We start from the raw sequence: 17,223 nt of genomic DNA, 5'->3' as shown, positions 1-17,223 counted from the left end.
GGGCTTCAGAGATCAGGCCCCCCATGTATGTCTTTAATTTGGAGTACAACCCTACACGCGGTTGGACCTGGAGAAAACCCTACAGCGCGGCGGGGCATGCTGGGAATTGTGGGACTTTTCCCTGCTTGAACACGCCTAGGATCGCGCCCTTGACTTATGTGGAGTGCTTCTGCCAGAGCAGTTGGCCATTGTAAGATGGCCTCTCCCCTCAAGCGCACAGTCTAAAAGACACGACATAAAAGGAAAAGGGACTGGGAGGGAGGAGGAAAACAAAACTCAAGCATTTGTTCGAGGAGATATATTTGGCCAACACACCTTTGCAGAGGTGGCGGTGATGCAGCTGGAAGGCGGGAGCGTAGAATCCTAGAATAGTAGGGTTGGAAGGGGCCCGCAAGGCCATCTAGTCCAACCCCCTTCTCAAGGCAGGGCTCCAAGTCAGAGCATCCCAGACAAGCCACGTCTTGAATGCCTCCGGTGTGGGAGAGCCCACCACCTCCGTAGGTCATGGGTTCCGTTGTCGCATTGCTCTAGCAGCCGGGACATTTTTCCTGCTGTCCAGCCGGAATCTGGCTTCCTGTCGCTGGAGCCCATGATTCTGTGTGCATGCTCGTGCCTGAACATTTCGCCGCATATCTGGGGTCCACAAAGGCTAGAGCCCTGGAAACCCCACCCCATTTAAGCCCCATGGGATTTCGCAGCGTTTCCTTTCTGATGAGCAGCGGCAAACCGCTGCGCTTTCTGCCCTGGGTGCTGCGATTTGGGCGGACAATGATTTGTGCATACTGGATCTTTCCCCCTCTTTTCTGGCTCTTTACATTTGTGCAGACGGAGGTTGTAATGCTTCAGATATATTTTACATTTGGGGTGCGGCACAAGTGGGCACCGTCACCAGCCCACCTGCCCTCTGGGTAGCCCTGCAAGAGAATAGGGGGTTGGGCTTGATGGGGGGCGGTGCCCCTCTCTCCCTCTTCCAGCCAGCTGGGAAATCTCCCTCCGTGGTGCCTCATGAGGGACAGATCCTTGCGACCGACAGCAACGGGCCGCGCTGCTGGGGAGGACGTGGACTGCTGAATCGTTTTGTGACCATGGTTGCCATCAATCGCTGGCGCAAATGCTGCTATGGCACAGGGCGCAAGACGCCCGGGGCAAGGCGGTGGCGGGACGCTGTTAAGGGGGAAGGCAAAGCCAAGGCCCACCTCCCTTGCGTATCTCCGCATCCCTGAGGATGCTGGGTCATGTCAGGTCATGTCACGTCTTCGATTCCCATACCGCTCCACAGCTGAAGCGCTCTGTGTGGTTTGCAAAGCTTACAGACCATGAAGAAGAAGACATGATACAATGTGTCAAAACACTGGGGCTGGATGGCCTCACAGGCCCCTTCCAACCCTACTATTCCATGATTCTATAGGGATGCTCTGACTTGGAGTCCTGCATTGAGCAGGGGGTTGGACTGGATGGTCTTACAGGCCCCTTCCAACCCTACTATTCCATGATTCCATAGGGAAGCTCTGACTTGGAGTCCTGCATTGAGCAGGGGGTTGGACTGGATGGTCTTACAGGCCCCTTCCAACCCTGCTATTCCATGATTCTATAGGGATGCTCTGACTTGGAGTCCTCCATCAGGAGAGGTGCTCCATCAGGTCTAGAGGCTTCCGAGTTATGTAGCTGGGTCTGGATCCAAGCTGTGAGAAGCAAGCAGCAGGGGGAGCAGAATGCACACTTGCGCGCTGCTCTCTCCAAGTCTAAAGGAACCGAAACCACGCACCAAGTTTCTAGTCCTCAAGCCCGTGAAAACAGCCGCCTCGAATGCCAGTGGGAGCGCTGGCTGGGGTACGGGCCATGCAGTCTGACTCAGATCGCCAGCTCTGCTTTTTGCCCCTGCCCATAATTAAACAGGGCAAGAGATGCGCCCGAGCAAGGAACGTAGCAGGTGCATTAAGAGTTTATGCAGAACGCCGCTTGGCTGGTGGTTTGCGATTGGCGTGTTCTCCAGCCAATTTTACCTTGGCTTACCTTGATGTTGAATATTGATTTGTTCACCCTGTGTAGTTTTCCTGCCAGATATATATCAGCTTTTCCATACTTGTCAGGCAGTCCTCTTGGCAGCTGAGGAGGGCGATCCAGACAGAAACTGCTGTAGAAAGGCCCGCTGTGGGGAGAGCTGACGTGGCTTCGCCAGCCACGGGCAGATGGCCAACATTCCAGAAGTCATATTTGGGGCAGTGCAGAGTTAGAATCATAGACTCATGGAACAGCGGGGTTGGAAGGGTCCTGTGAGACCATCTAGTCCACCCCCTGCTCAAGGCAGGACTCCAAGCCAGAGCATCCCTATAGAATCAGAACAGTAGGGTTGCAAGGGGCCTCTGAGACCATCCAGTTCAACCCCTTGCTCAAGGCAGGACTCCAAGTCAGAGCATTCCTATAGCATCAGAGGATAGCAGGATTGGAAGGGGTCTGTAAGACCATCTAGTCCCCCCCGCTGCTCAAGGCAGGAATCAAAGTCAGCGCATCCCTATAGAATCTTAGAATAGCAGGGTGGAAGGGGTCTGTAAGACCCTCTAGTCCAACCCCCTGCTCAAGGCAGGACTCCAAGTCAGAGCATCCCGACGGAATAGCAGGGTTGGAAGGGGCCGGTAAGACCCTCGAGTCCAACCCCTTACAGGTGGCCGAGCAGCCTCAAGTTAAGGGCGGCGTAGCACCCAGTCGAAGCACTGTCTCCCCCTGAATAAATAAGTCCCAGCCTGGGACCTCCAGATGTGTCAGACTACACCTCCCAGCCTGCCCCTGCCAGCCATGGCCGGACACATCTGGAGGGTGTCGGGTTGGGAAAAGGTGAGAGAATAAACCCTTTTGGGCCCTCTCCACAGCAGGCATTGGCCGGGGGCGGCGGCAGGACTCACATTATTTGTGTGCAGAGTTCTAGATGTAACCCTGCCTTGAGCCGGGGCTGGGCGGGGGGGGAGAGGAAGCCCACAGCGAACACATGACCTTCCACACGGAGGCTCTGAGTGTGCGTGCGCGGCCCAGCGCCATCCCCCGCTCAGCCAGAGAGCCGTTGCCATGGAGAGAGAGCCTTCACCCGTGGCAGGCTCACTCCCTGCAATCTCTTTGGCCCTTGGCCACCTTGGCGCGTCATTTGGCCGCTGTCCGCCCCCCCACCGCTGTCCTCCTGCCAGGGTTAACACTTTGCCCTGCGGTGACTGTGTGCGCACAGAGGCAGAGCGCACATCACTGTGGAGAGGCAGACCCGGGTGCGAATCATGCGTGCAGGGAACTTGCAGCCATCACTCGGGGATGCTCTGACCTGGAGTCCTGCACTGATCAGGGGGTGGACTCGATGGTCTTACAGGCCCCTTCCAACCCTACTATTCTATGATTCTGTCGGGATGCTCTGACTTGGATTCCTTCACTGAGCAGGGGGTGGACTCGATGGTCTTACAGGCCCCTTCCAACCCTACTGTTCTATGATTCTGCTGGGATGCTCTGACTTGGATTCCTGCCTTGAGCAGGGGGGTGGACTCGAGGGTCTTACAGGCCCCTTCCAACCCTACTATTCCATGATTCTGTCGGGATGCTCCGACTTGGATTCCTGCACCGAGCAGGGGGTTGACTAGATGGTCTCGCAGACCCCTTCCAACCCTACTGTTCTATGATTCTATGCTGTTCCCCGGCTCCGAGGAGTGGAAGATCCGTCTCATAGAATCATAGAATAGAATCATAGAATAGTAGGGTTGGAAGGGGCCTACAAGGCCATCGAGTCCAACCCCCTGCCCAGTGCAGGAATCCAAGTCAGAGCATCCCTGACAAATGGCTGTCCAGCCTCGTCTTAAAGGCCTCCAGTGTGGGAGAGCCCACCACCTCCCCAGGTAATTGGTTCCATTGCCGTATTGCTCTGACACTCAGGAAGTTTTTCCTGATGTTCAGCCGGAATCTGGCTTCCTGTAACTTGAGCCCATTATTCCGTGTCCTGCACTCTGGGATGATCAAGAAGAGATCCTGGCCTTCTTCTCTGTGACAACCTTTCAAGTACTTGAAGAGTGCTATCATATCTCCCCTCAGTCTTCTCTTCTCAAGGCTAAACATGCCCAGTTCTTTCAGTCTCTCTTCATAGGGCTTTGTTTCCAGTCCCCTGATCATCTTTGTTGCCCTCCTTTGAACCCTCTCCAGCTTGTCTGCATCCTTCTTAAAGTGTGGTGCCCAGAACTGGACACAGTACTCCAGATGAGGCCTAACCAGTGCTGAGTAGAGGGGAACTAGTACTTCCCGGGATTTGGAAGCGATGCTTCTATGAATGCAGCCCAAAATAGCATTTGCCTTTTTTGCAGCCACATCACATTGTTGGCTCATATTCAGCTTGTGATCGACGACAATTCCAAGATCCTTCTCGCTCGTAGTGTGGTTGAGCCACGTATCCCCCATCTTGTAACTGTGCATTTGGTTTCTCTTTCCTAGGTGCAGAACTTGGCATTTGTCCCTATTAAATGCCATTCTGTTGTTTTCTGCCCAGCACTCCAGTCTATCCAGATCACTTTGAATTTTGTTTCTGTCTTCCAAAGTATTAGCTATCCCTATTAGTCTCTTCGCATGTCATCGGGTTCTGTCGACGTGCTCACGCCTTCCCTGCTGTGAAAGGATTTATATTTCAGGTCTTGCTGGGCCGCTTTTTGAGGCAGAAGCTAAAATTAATATAATTAAGAGCAAAACAAACCATGACACGCTAATGAGGGGAGAAAACATCGCTAAAGGCCTGTGCCATCCTTGCGGCTCCGGACTGGGACGTATGGTCCCGGCTGCAGCCCTACAGAGGTCTTGGACTATGGCTCCCATCAGCCCTTGCCAGCATAGCCAGTGTGGAGGGCCCCAAGCTGCCCACCCGGGTCTCGCTGAAGTCCCGCTCGTTTCAGTGGGTCTGCTCTGACAGCGTGTGCAAGCCTGCCTTTCAAGGCCCATCCCAGCGATGCCGCATGGTGGGTTCTGTAGTCCCAAGTCCTCGCGAGAATAACCACCCCTCGCACCGCCCGCTGTTTTTTCCCGGGGCGCCCTCGCCAGACCACCTCGCCAGGGAAGTGGATGGGCGGTCGCTCGAGAGCGCGCGGAATAAAAGTGCCCCGACAGCGGCGCGTTTCTAGTCCTCGTGGGGGACGGGGCGCCCGCTTCAGGCCGAGGCTGCCCGGCAGCCGCGCCACGGCCACGCTCCCCTTCCCCAGAGGAGGCCGGGGTCTTCTCCTTCCACGTTTCCCTCTCCGCTTTGGGGATGCCCACGCCCCCTGCAAGCGCCCGACGGCGGGCGCGCGTTTGGGGAAGCAGCCTGGTCTCCTCGGGCGATGGTTGGCGGGGAGGGGGGGGGCGAGAAAGGATCAGCTAGGGGGGCGAGCGCTGCCGGAGGGGGCGCTGCGGAGTCGCAGGCGGGCCTTGGAGAGGGCGGGACGACGGTGGCGACGAAGGGAAGCCGGCGGCCGCGGGGTCCGGGCAGGGGTCGTCCGTCCCGGGGCTGCGGGGGAGCGGGGGCGATGTCCGACCCCAGCTGCTGCGGGGGCCCGGCGGCGGGCGCCCTGATCCAGCGCTCCATGAGGTACCGAGGCGGAGGGGGGGCGCGGGGCCGCCAGCTTCCCCCGACGGCGGTGCCGTCTCGGTGCGCAATTACGCGCCGCCGAGCTGGGCAGGCGGGGGAAGGGAGAGGCCTCGGGGGCGCTGGGGGGGACGGAGAGGCGGAGGGGGCGCTGGGGGGGAGGGAGAGGCCCCGGGGGCGCTGGGGGGTAGCCGAGAGGTGTGGGGGGCGTTTGAGGCCGCATCCGGCGACGACGCGCAGCGACCTTGGGGTCGGTACCTGCAGACGAGCGCAGCCCCGGGAAGGAAAGACCCGGGGGGGGGGTGTCCGTTTCTCGATCCCCCCGGGGGGCCACCGTGGCCGTCCCCCACGCCTCCTGATCTAGCCTGTCCCCCCCTCCGGCGCCTGCTGTTCTGCTTTCCTGAGGAACAGCTTTTCCTCCCGCGCCCCTGGCCATCTGGAATCTGTTTCTTTCCGCGTGTGTTCCGATTCCGGCCCAGTCCGCGCGCCGCCGGACTCGAAACGGCGCGGGGCTGAGCGGCGGGCCTGGGTCCCGGTCATCTGAGGTCCCTGGATCTCCTTTGAGCCTCAGCCCCCGGCCCAAAAGGCCCTGCGAGGGTTCCCACGAAAATCCTCCCCGCGCCCTGACCCGCAAATCCGAGCGGGGGGGGGTCCTCCCGGCAGCCCCGGGCGAGGTGGGGCTGATGCTGACCCCCAACTCCAGCCCCTGGCGCAGGCTTCCGGCGTGCGGGCCTGAGCGTCAGAGCGCATTGTGGGGAGGTAAAATCAAGGGGTTCTTTTTCTGCTCGGGGACCTCCTAGCCTTCCCCAAGCCTGGCGCCTTCCTGAGGTGCTGGACTACAACTCCCATCAGCCTTTACCAGCACAGCCAATACGGGAGTCATAGGCCAACACATCTGGAGGGCACCCAGTTGGGGAAGAAACAATACAAACCACTTCTTTGATGTACTGAGTTTCTGAATCACCCATCTGGCCGCTCTGGGCGATGTCCAATAATGCAAGTTTAAAACCATAAAATTCCACATTAAGTTGTGGTGTTTCTCAGAATACCTGAACCCACCCCAAATGCCTGCCTGAACAACCACATTTTGAATGCATGGTGGAAGCTCATCCAATGGGGGCCTGGCGGAGTCCCCTAGGGAGGGAGAGTCGCAGACTGGGGGCCACCACAGAGAAGGCCATCTTCCTGCCAGCCAGCCAGCCATCACTGTCTTTCCTTCACACCTAGCATAGAATCCTAGAACAGTAGGGTTGGAAGGGGCCCACAAGACCATCCAGTCCAACCCGCTGCTCAATGCAGGAATCCAAGTCAGAGCATCCCTACAGAATCCTAGACCAGTAGGGTTGGAAGGGGCCCACAAGACCATCCAGTCCAACCGGCTGGTCAGTGCAGGATTCCAAGTCAGACCATCCCCGACAGACCTTTGTGGGTCTTTTCATACTGAGAGTGCTGAACAGAATCCCAGCCCTCCAGGTGCCCAGGGCCCAGTCCTGCTTGGGCTTTGGGGTGCCGGTTCCATTCCTGACCAGGCCCAGCTCCTTAAGTTAGGTCCGAACGCTTTCCCATCCGTGATGGGAGCATCTCTTTCTCCCTTCTAATGACTTCACAAATATTACCACGAGAAGCATTTGCGCCTAATGAAAGAATCGCACAGGTAAATCACGGGGGGAAATGGAACCTTGAGGACCCCCCCCCCGAAAGAAAAACACGATGGGTTCCGAGAGCAAGGGAAAGCACCATCGTGCCGCCTCTGGGTCAGTCCAGGATGTGTTTATTTTCTCATCGGCTCAAAGAATGCGCAGGGCTGTTAATCCGTTAAGCATGGCTGGCTGGGGAATGCTGGGGGCTGGGGGCTTTTTTTCTGTGTGGGATTGTGCCCTACGTACATTTCAGGGGGTTGATCGAACACCTTTGAGCTCGGGAATGGGCAGAGAGTGGACTGGGACCTCCCAGTAGGTTTCTGGCTGGTGTGCAGGACATTGTCCCAGGCCTTTGGAATAGCTGCAAGGGATATAGCCTTCTTGGTGGTGTCCCCCCCCCCCACTGTGGAATGTTCCCTCCAGCCAAGCCCATTGGGGGCAAACGTTGTCATCTTGTAGGACTTGCCTCCCAGCCGCCGGACGGTCCATGATGGGCGCTTTCATGCACCGGTCCCGTTGTTTTATGGGATGCTGGCATTGGGGCGGAGGATTGTTCGGGCCGTTGCGTGCTTTGCCTGCTTTCATTTGGTTGCGAGGTGCCTCGGGTCTTTGGGGGAACCCGCACTCAGCAGCAGGCCATTCCTCCCTCTCCGAAATCAGGCTTTGGAAAGCTGGAACGCGTGGGGGAGCACAGATTTGGGCGTGTGCGCCAGGCCCAGGGTGGAAACCTTCCTGGGCTGAGCACGTGCTCAGAGGCCCCCTTGCTCTGCGAGGCTGCGTCTCTCTCCCTGGCTGCTTCTGTGCGACGGCGGGGCTCTCTCGTTTGCTGAGCCCCATGTTCGCTGGCGAGGAACAGGAGGACGGCCCTGCTGGATCAGGCCCAGGTGGGACCATCCGGCCCAGCAGCCTGCTTCCAGCCTGCCGGAACCCACAAGTGCCCTCCCCTCCCGAATCCCCGATTTTGTTCTTCGCGGCCTGAGAACAGAGATGGTCGAGTCCTTGTTTTCATCGCACAGCGCTGCTGCTCCGGGTCCTTTTCCCCTCTGTGACACAGATCCGGCCTCAAGCTCTCGCCCTCCGGATGTATTGGCCTGCACCTCCCATCATCCCCAGCTCCCACTGGGGAGGCAGCACTGTCCTTGAACAGTGCTGCTGTTGACTCTCTTTTCCTGCTTCCTAGGCCCGGTCTCCCACCATGCCTTGCTGCGGCAGACGAGCCCAGCAATGGACGATGCGCTGTGTGCAAAAGGACGCTGGCCTGTTCTGCATCCGAGCGGAAGAGAAGCCAGCATCCGCTCCCCCCACACCGCGCCGTGCTTTCTCAGCCTCCACCACATCCCCTCCCTGTCTTTCCTGCCTTGGCCAAGGAGCGAGAGTCGCTTTGCTCCCCCGCCTGCCTCCCCTCGCACCCCGGGTCACTGGGCCCGCATCTTTTCCAGCTCCGTGGCATGGCTTTGCACACGGCGGGTGGCCGTTCGCGGGGGAGGGCGGCTGAGAAGCAGACGCTCTCAGGGGCTTGTCCGGAAGGGAGCACGGCCTGTTCCGAGGCTTCCCGCTTTTGTTCCCTAATAGGGCAGCGCTCCAGGCCCAGAAGAAGAAACGTGGGGCAGCGGGCCCTACAGTGGTGCCGCTCACCGTTTCCTGGCAGGGGTGATCACGCGCCCCGCCACTGGGTTCGGAGCAGCATTTCTGGGCCGATCTGCCCGCCGGGAAACGTTGCGAGCACATGTTTTGCCCCCGTTCCCAGCCTGGCCCCCTCCAGATCAGCACCTATCATGCCTGACCATTGGCCATGCTGGCCGGGGAGGAGGGGGGCTGCAGTCTGGCGCATCTGCCCCCGAGGGGCATTGTGTCTTGCTCCTGGGTGCGAACCCACCCCTCACCCACATCTGAAATGCTCTGAAGTGCCACCTCGCTGATGCCCTGCAGCTGGCCTCGCTGCATTGCGCATCTTTTACATCGATTCCGTGTGTGTGACGGAGGCGTGCGCAGCGCAAGAGGAAAAGCGGCGGCTTCCTGTTGCCAGAAAGTTGCGGCTGGATGTTCGAGGCTTCGGAGGCTGAGCCAGGGGTGGGGCAGCGAAGCGGCGGTTCACCAAGGTGCCTCTGCGTTGTTTGCTCTTCTCCCCCCCCCCCCGGACACATAACCGGCTTTGGGCAGAGGGGGGGCTGTGCTTCGTGGTGCCCCCTCTGCATCGTGCTCTGATGAAGCCTCCCGGACAAGGGGGGGGGGCTGTTTTTCCTTGTGCTGAAATATATATATGCCTGAAACTTGGGGGGTGGGGACGCAGACAAGGCCTCGCACGGGACATGGAAACCTTCTGTGCCGTTCTGCCCTTAGAAAATCATAGAAGAGTAGGGTTGGAAGGGGCCCACAAGGCCATCCAGTCCAACCTCCTGCTCAAGGCAGGACTCCAAGGCAGAGCATCCCTATAGAATCATAGAAGAGCAGGGTTGGAAGGGGCCCGTAAGACTATCCAGTCCAACCCCCTGCTCAAGGCAGGACTCCAAGGCAGAGCATCCCTATAGAATCATAGAAGAGCAGGGTTGGAAGGGGCCATCCAGTCCAACCCCCTGCTCAAGGCAGGACTCCAAGGCAGAGCGTCCCCGACAGATCGCTGTCCAGCCTCGTCTTGAATGCCTCCAGTGTGGGAGAGCCCACCACCTCCCTAGGTCATGTGTTCCATTGTCACACTGCTTGAACAGTCAGGATGTTTTTCCCGATGTTCAGCTGGAATCTGCCTTCCTGTCACTTGAGCCCATTATTCCGTGTCCTGCACTCAGGGAGGATCGAGAAGGGATCCTGGCCTTCCTCTCTGGGACAAACTTTCAAGGACTTGAAGAGCGCTATCCTGTCTCCCCCAAGTCTTCTCAAGGCGCAACAGGCCCAGTTCTTTCAGTCTCTCTGAAAGACTGCTTTGTTTCCAGTCCCCTGATCATCTTCGTTGCCTTCCTCTGAACCCTCTCCAGCTTGTCTGTATCCTTCTTAAAATGTGGTGCCCAGAACTGGACCCAGTACTCCAGATGAGGCCTACGCAGTGCTGAGTAGAGGGGAACTAGGACTTCCCAGGATTTGGAAGCTATGCTTCTATTAATGCAGCCCAAAATTGCATTTGCCTTTTTTGCAGCCACATCACATTGTGGGCTCATCTTCAGCTTGTGATCGACAACAATGCCAAGATCCTTCTCGCTTGTAGTGTGGTTGAGCCACGTATCCCCTGTCTTGTAACTCTGCAGTTGGTTTCCTTTTCCTAGGTGCAGAACTTGGCATTTATCCCTATTCAATGTCATTCTGTTGTTTTCTGCCCATCGCTCACGTCTATCAAGATCGCTTTGAATTTTGTTTCTGTCTTCCAAGGTATTCGCTATCCTGCCCAATTTTGTGTCTTGAATTCTTTTTCACTCTTTGAAGGAGGGGGGCAGAGGACAGTCCTCTAGGAACATTGGAAGCTGCATTCAGGCCCTGGGTCCATCCAGCCCAGTGTTGTCAATGCTGAGCGGCAGCCAGGGTTTCAGGCAGGAATTTTTCCCAGCTCTGCCTGGAGATGCTGCTGGGGACCGAACCCGGCACCTTCTGCCTGTAAAGCAAGTGTTCTGCCACTGAGCTGTGGCCACTTCTCTTTGGAGGCATATATTTGGAGACATTTCGAGGCATATATATTTGGAGCCATATATTTGGAGGCATATATTTTGGAAGCATATATTTGGAGGCATATATTTGGAGGCACTTAGAGGAATATATATTTGGAGATGTTTGGAGGCATATACTTGGAGACATTTGGAGGCATACGTATTTGGAGGCATATTTGGAAGCATATATTTGGAGGCATATATATGGAGGCATATATTTGGAGGCATCTGGAGGCATATATTTGGAGGCATCTGGAGGCATATATATTTGGAGGCATTTGGACGAATATATATTTGGAGGCATATATTTGGAGACATTTGGACAAATATATATTTGGAGGCATATATTTGGAGGCATATGTTTGGAGGCGTATGTTTGGAGGCATTTGGAGGCATATATCAGGGATGGGCAACTTCAGAGAGTCCGGAGGCCAATTTCCAACCCCCACCCGGAACCCTCCAATGGCAATTTGGTGGCAGGAAATCAAAGCCGAATCCTTGCTTGAAAACGAGACACTCGGAGAGCGCGCACCGCTTCTTTAATCCCCCAAAGTGCCCTCGAGGCCCTGAGGGGGCACGATGTTGCCTGTGCACGAGGTGTGCGCTCTGTGAGTACCTTGCTTCAAAGCGGAAATGTGGCTTTTCCCCACCACCGCGCACCAGCCGTTGGTGGGGGCCATGGAAAAGGACATGGGGGGGCGTGCGCCTCTTTCGGACGAGCCTTTGAAAATGTGCCTTTTTAATACCGTTAATGCTCCTGTTTGTTATGGTTGCAAGGCTGTTTTAAACCGTTGCACGCTGCTTTGAACGCTGCTGAGCAAATCAGGCGGTACATAAATTCTCATAGGGAATGAAGCAATGTGCCCAAGGGCTGTCCAGTCCGGTCCCAGTTTAAAGGTAAAGCACCCTCAGAACCAGCACCAGTCACCGTCCAGACAGTCGGATCAGGAGGGCGTGCAGCTGACCCAGTCTGTGCCGAGATCATAGACGCCTAGAACCGTAGGGTTGGGAGGGGCCTACGAGACCATCGAGTCCAACCCCCTGATGTCTTGCGGTTCTCTTTGAAGTTGCATCTCTATGTATAAATCAGCATGTGTAAATTTTATGGTAGTCTCTGGCCTCTTTTGTCCTTCCCATACCATACGATCAACGTCTGAGGCTGTCATAGAAGCCGAGAGTTGGAAGGGACCCTAGTGGCTATCTAGTCCAGCCCCTCCCGGCGGCTTAGTACAGGAATCCCGTTGAAAGCATTGCCTGTCCAGTCTGTGCTTGAGTTCCTGGACAGCCCCCTGTCAGGGATGCGCTGACTTGGATGCCTGCCTTGAGCAGGGGGTTGGACTCGAGGGTCTTGCAGGCCCCTTCCAACCCTGCCATTCTAGGATTCTATAGGGATGCTCTGACTTGGATCCCTGCATTGAGCTGGGGGGTGGACTAGATGGTCTTACAGGCCCCTTCCATCCCTGCCATTCTAGGATTCTGTAGGGATGCTCTGACTTGGATCCCTGCCTTGAGCAGGGGGTTGGACTTGAGGGTCTTGCAGGCCCCTTCCTACCTCGCTATTCTAGGATTCTGCCCGCCACCTCCCTAGGCGATTGGCTCTAGCTGCCTCCTCCGAGATGGCCACAAGGCCTTTTCAGCGGTGACCCCCCGATTGTGGAAACATAGAATAGAATAGTAGGGTTGGAAGGGGCCTACAAGGCCATCGAGTCCAACCCCCTGCTCAGTGCAGGAATCCAAGTCAGAGCATCCCTGACAAATGGCTGTCCAGCCTCGTCTTGAAGGCCTCCAGTGTGGGAGAGCCCACCACCTCCCCAGGTAATTGGTTCCATTGCCGTATTGCTCTGACACTCAGGAAGTTTTTCCTGATGTTCAGTTGGAATCTGGCTTCCTGTAACTTGAGCCCATTATTCCGTGTCCTGCACCCTGGGATGAGCAAGAAGAGATCCTGGCCTTCCTCTCTGGGACAACCTTTCAAGGACTTGAAGAGCGCTATCATATCTCCCCTCAGTCTTCTCTTCTCAAGGCTAAACATGCCCAGTTCTTTCAGTCTCTCTTCATAGGGCTTTGTTTCCAGTCCCCTGATCATCTTTGTTGCCCTCCTTTGAACCCTCTCCAGCTTGTCTGCATCCTTCTTAAAGTGTGGTGCCCAGAACTGGACACAGTACTCCAGATGAGGCCTAACCAGTGCTGAGTAGAGGGGAACTAGTACTTCCCGGGATTTGGAAGCGATGCTTCTATGAATGCAGCCCAAAATAGCATTTGCCTTTTTTGCAGCCACATCACATTGTTGGCTCATATTCAGCTTGTGATCGACGACAATTCCAAGATCCTTCTCGCTCGTAGTGTGGTTGAGCCACGTATCCCCCATCTTGTAACTGTGCATTTGGTTTCTTTTTCCTAGGTGCAGAACTTGGCATTTGTCCCTATTAAATGCCATTCTGTTGTTTTCTGCCCAGCACTCCAGTCTATCCAGATCACTTTGAATTTTGTTTCTGTCTTCCAAAGTATTAGCTATCCCTCCCAATTTTGTGTCATCTGCAAATTTGATCAGCATTCCCTGCACCTCCTCCTCCAAGTCATTAATAAAAATGTTGAAGAGCACTGGGCCCAGGACTGAGCCCTGCGGTACCCCACTCATTACCTCTCCCCAGCTTGAGAAGGTCCCATTGATAAGCACTCTTTGAGTTCGATTCTGTAGCCAACTGTGGATCCACCGGATCGTTGTTTCATCTAGCCCACTTCGAGCTAGTTTGCTCATCAGGATATCATGGGGCACTTTGTCGAAAGCTTTGCTGAAGTCGAGGTATATGATGTCTACAGCATTCCCACGGTCTACAAGGGAGGTGACTTGATCAAAAAATGAGATCAGATTTGTCTGGCAGGACTTGTTTTTGACAAATCCATGTTGGCTTCGAGTAATCACGGCATTGTTGTCAAGGTGCTTCCAGATGGATTGCTTTATGATCTGCTCCAGAATTTTCCCAGGGATTGATGTCAGACTGACTGGTCTGTAGTTCCCAGGTTCCTCCTTTTTACCCTTTTTGAAGATAGGGACAACGTTAGCCCTCCTCCAGTCATCTGGCACTTCCCTGGTCCTCCATGATTTCTCAAAGAGAATAGACAGCGGTTCTGAGAGTTCTTCTGCCAGTTCCTTTATGACTCTAGGATGCAGTTCATCTGGCCCTGGAGATTTGAACTCATTCAAAGTAATGAGGTGTTCCTTGACCATATGCCTGTCGATCTCAAGCTGCAATCCTGCCCCTTCAGCCTGTACTTCGCCTTTGCCAGGGGGGTCATAGACCCTCTTTTGGGAGAAGACTGAGCCAAAGTAGGAATTGAGCACCTCTGCCTTTTCTTTGTCCTCTGTTATCATTTTGCCATCCTTATTTAATAGCTGAACAACCATTTCTTTCCTCTGCCTTTTACTATGCACGTAGCTGAAGAAAGCCTTTTTGTTGTTTTTAGCATCCCTCGCTAACCTCACCTCGTTCTCCGCTTTAGCCTTCCTGACGCCATCCCTGCAATTCTGTGCTACCTGCCTGTACTCTTCCTTTGTTACTTGGCCTTCTTTCCACTTCCTATATGTGTCCTTTTTTGTTTTCAGGTCATCCCTAAGCTTTTTGTGAAGCCACATTGGCTTCTTCTGTTGTCTTCCACCTTTTCTTCTTGTTGGAATTGTTTGTGATTGTGCATTGAGAATTTCCTTTTTTAAAAGTTCCCACCCATCTTGGACTCCTTTTCTCGCTAGCATTGCTTGCCATGGGACCTTACTGATCATTGTTCTGAGTTTATTAAAATCAGCTTTCCTAAAATCCAGGGTACGCGTTTGAGTACACTCGGCTTTTGCTTCCCTTAGAACCAAGAACTCAAGTACAACATGGTCGCTTTCCCCCAGAGTTCCTGTAACTGCTACTTTATCCACTAAGTCATCTCTGTTGGTTAGGATCAAGTCAAGGATAGCCGATCCTCTAGTTCCTTCCTCTACTTTCTGTAGGAGGAAGTTATCCGCCACACAAGTCAGGAATTTCCTGGAGGGGCCATGTTTTGCAGAATTTGTCTCCCAACAAATATCGGGGAAATTGAAGTCCCCCATTACTACTACATCATGCTTCCTTAAAACATTGGCTATTTGCTTTTCAAAAGTTTCATCCTTGTCTTCTCCTTGATTGGGTGGCCGGTAGTAGACTCCGACCACCAGGTTCCTTTTATTCTTTGCTCCATTTATTTCAACCCAGATGCTCTCGATGGGGCTACCAAGCTCCTCCTCCTGTATTTCTGTGCAGAGATATGTATTTTTCACATACAGTGCAACCCCGCCTCCCTTTCTGTTCCTCCTGTTCTTTTTGAACAAGTTATATCCTTCAACTGCTGTATTCCAGTCATGAGAGTCATCCCACCAAGTCTCAGTTATACCTATCAAGTCATAATTTCCCTCCTGTATTAAGAGTTCAAGTTCGTTCTGTTTGTTTCCCATACTCTGGGCATTAGTATATAGACATCGAAGACCATGTGCTTCATAGTCTGGCTTTCTTCCTACCTGTGTCTGAAGACTATTATTGGACGCTATCAGAGCTGTTCTCTCCGTTGCAGTGCATGCTCCTACGTCCATTGTTACCCCCAACATTACATCTCCCTTCCCCGTAGGATTCAGTTTAAAGCCCTCCTGATGAAGTTCTTCATGCTGTGGCCAAACACATTCTTCCCAGCCTTTGTGAGGTGCAACCCATCCCTAGCCAACAGCCCATCTTCCAGGAAGTATAGCCCGTGGTCCCAGAATCCAAATCTCTCTCGTCGGCACCACCTTCGTAGCCAGTCATTCACCCGGAATGACTGGCTACGACAGGCGGCTGTTCCCCAGTTAAATCCTCCTGTTCCCTGCCTCTCATGGGTGCGTGTGTGTGTGTGAGGAGGGACCCTCAAGCTCAGCTTTGCATCCGGAGAAGCAGGCCTCCTCATATCTGGACTAATCTGGGAAAGCGCCTCCCCCATGCTGGCGGGTCTCCTCCCGAATCTGAACCGGTATCAGTGGTTCCTTCCAGGAGTGAGGCTGGGGCCCCCGGCGCAACCCCCGCCGTCGTCTCTGGCTCCAAGAGCCCCAGTCCGCCACTCGCCTCCCAGCCGGGAGAACGTGGGCTTTGTGTGCTGGAGGCGAGCGATGTGCCGCCAGGGCCCAGCACGGGCTGGCACAGATGTTGTGGGCTAGCAACCTGGGCAGCCCTGGTGGCAAGGCGGCAGTCGGCTTTGAGCGCCGGCTGCCCGGCTTTTCCCAGGCCCTTGGGCACGCACTGATGCTGGCCCGGACCCTGCTGCGGGAGCCTCAATCCCACCGTGCCTGAACATCCGGTCATATTTTAACCCCCGGGAAAAGCTGCCCAGAGCCTAGGAACCTGTTGTGCCTCTCCATTTTCTTTTCCAGCTGCCGGAACAGCAGCCGGAAGAGCCTGGTGGTTGGGAGTCCTTCGCCCACCCTTTCCCGCCCACTGTCCCCCCTCTCCGTGCTGACAGGTAAGGGTCTCCCAGGTAGGGGGAGAGGGGCTCTCTGCTGTGACGGGGTTGTGGGGGGACGCCAGGAAGCGTCCTCCGTGGCTCGGGGGTGGCCGGACAGCTTGTCATCGCTCGCTCGAAGAAGTGGGGGGAAACCGGTGCCGCTTTTACGTCGGGACCACCACGGAGAAAGCTCTGTCCCTCGCACTCACCGGCCTCATGGGAGGTGGAGAGCACGTGGGGGCCCCGAGGCTGATCTTGATCCCGGTCCCTTTGTTCGGAAGGAGTCCATCTGGGGCCCCAAAGGGCAAAGCCGGCGCCGCAAATTGGGCCCGGAAGCAAACAGGCAGCCAATGGGGATGGGTGGGAAAAGGAAAACGTTTCGTGAACCCCGAAGTAGAGCAGTTCCTTGTGCACCGTAGCGGACGCCCCGCAGTGAAACGTGGTTGCTTCTTCTCTCCCCTCGGCCTGCGTCTCTGCAGCTGCTGGCAGCCCAGGCAACAGCCCGCGCAACTTCGCGACTGGCGCGTCAGCCAGCTTCCCGTTCGCCCGCAGGTAAGGGGCCCGGAGGCGGAACTGGGTCGGGCTGGGCTGTGGCAATTCTCCGGGGCTGGGCGGGGGGAGCGGCTGAGCGCCAGCCGAGGACGTGTTCCCTGCTGTCTGCGCCGCGGGGAGTACTCGAGTATTCACTCATTCCCGGTTTTTCTCGTGCCGAAGTTGCGCACGTTTCTGAGCAACATGCGCAACTCCCAACCAAATTTGCGCACATCTCTGAGCGATTTGTGCAAACCCTGCCTGGAGTTGTGCGCATTCCTGAGTGATTTGCGCAAATCCCGGCCGGAGTTGGGCTCATTTCTAAGCGATTTGCACAAACCCCGGCCAGAGTTGTGCACAATCCAGA

The 17,223-nt window shown here is 55.5% G+C and overlaps 1 protein-coding gene across 2 annotated transcripts in view; it reads left to right on the top strand.

Annotated features, from left to right (window-relative positions):
• Positions 1-5,423: 5,423 nt before the first annotated feature.
• The window catches only part of LOC146333873 (microtubule-associated serine/threonine-protein kinase 3-like), a 33,526-nt gene continuing 21,726 nt past the window's right edge, over positions 5,424-17,223 (top strand). For both annotated transcript variants that reach the window (XM_084826406.1, XM_084826405.1), the window contains exons 1-3: positions 5,424-5,572; positions 16,255-16,343; positions 16,805-16,877. In XM_084826406.1, coding sequence (XP_084682532.1) covers positions 5,511-5,572; positions 16,255-16,343; positions 16,805-16,877 — 224 coding nt within the window. In that variant the 5' untranslated portion in view covers positions 5,424-5,510. The remainder of the gene's footprint in view (positions 5,573-16,254; positions 16,344-16,804; positions 16,878-17,223) is intronic.

This window comes from Heloderma suspectum, chromosome Z (genome assembly GCF_057233095.1).
Source record: "Heloderma suspectum isolate Gila_16-S chromosome Z, 16-S_ref, whole genome shotgun sequence".
NCBI classification, from domain to species: domain Eukaryota; kingdom Metazoa; phylum Chordata; class Lepidosauria; order Squamata; family Helodermatidae; genus Heloderma; species Heloderma suspectum.
The sequence above is the reverse complement of the archived record's forward strand: the minus strand, read 5'-3'. Positions and strand labels throughout refer to the sequence as shown.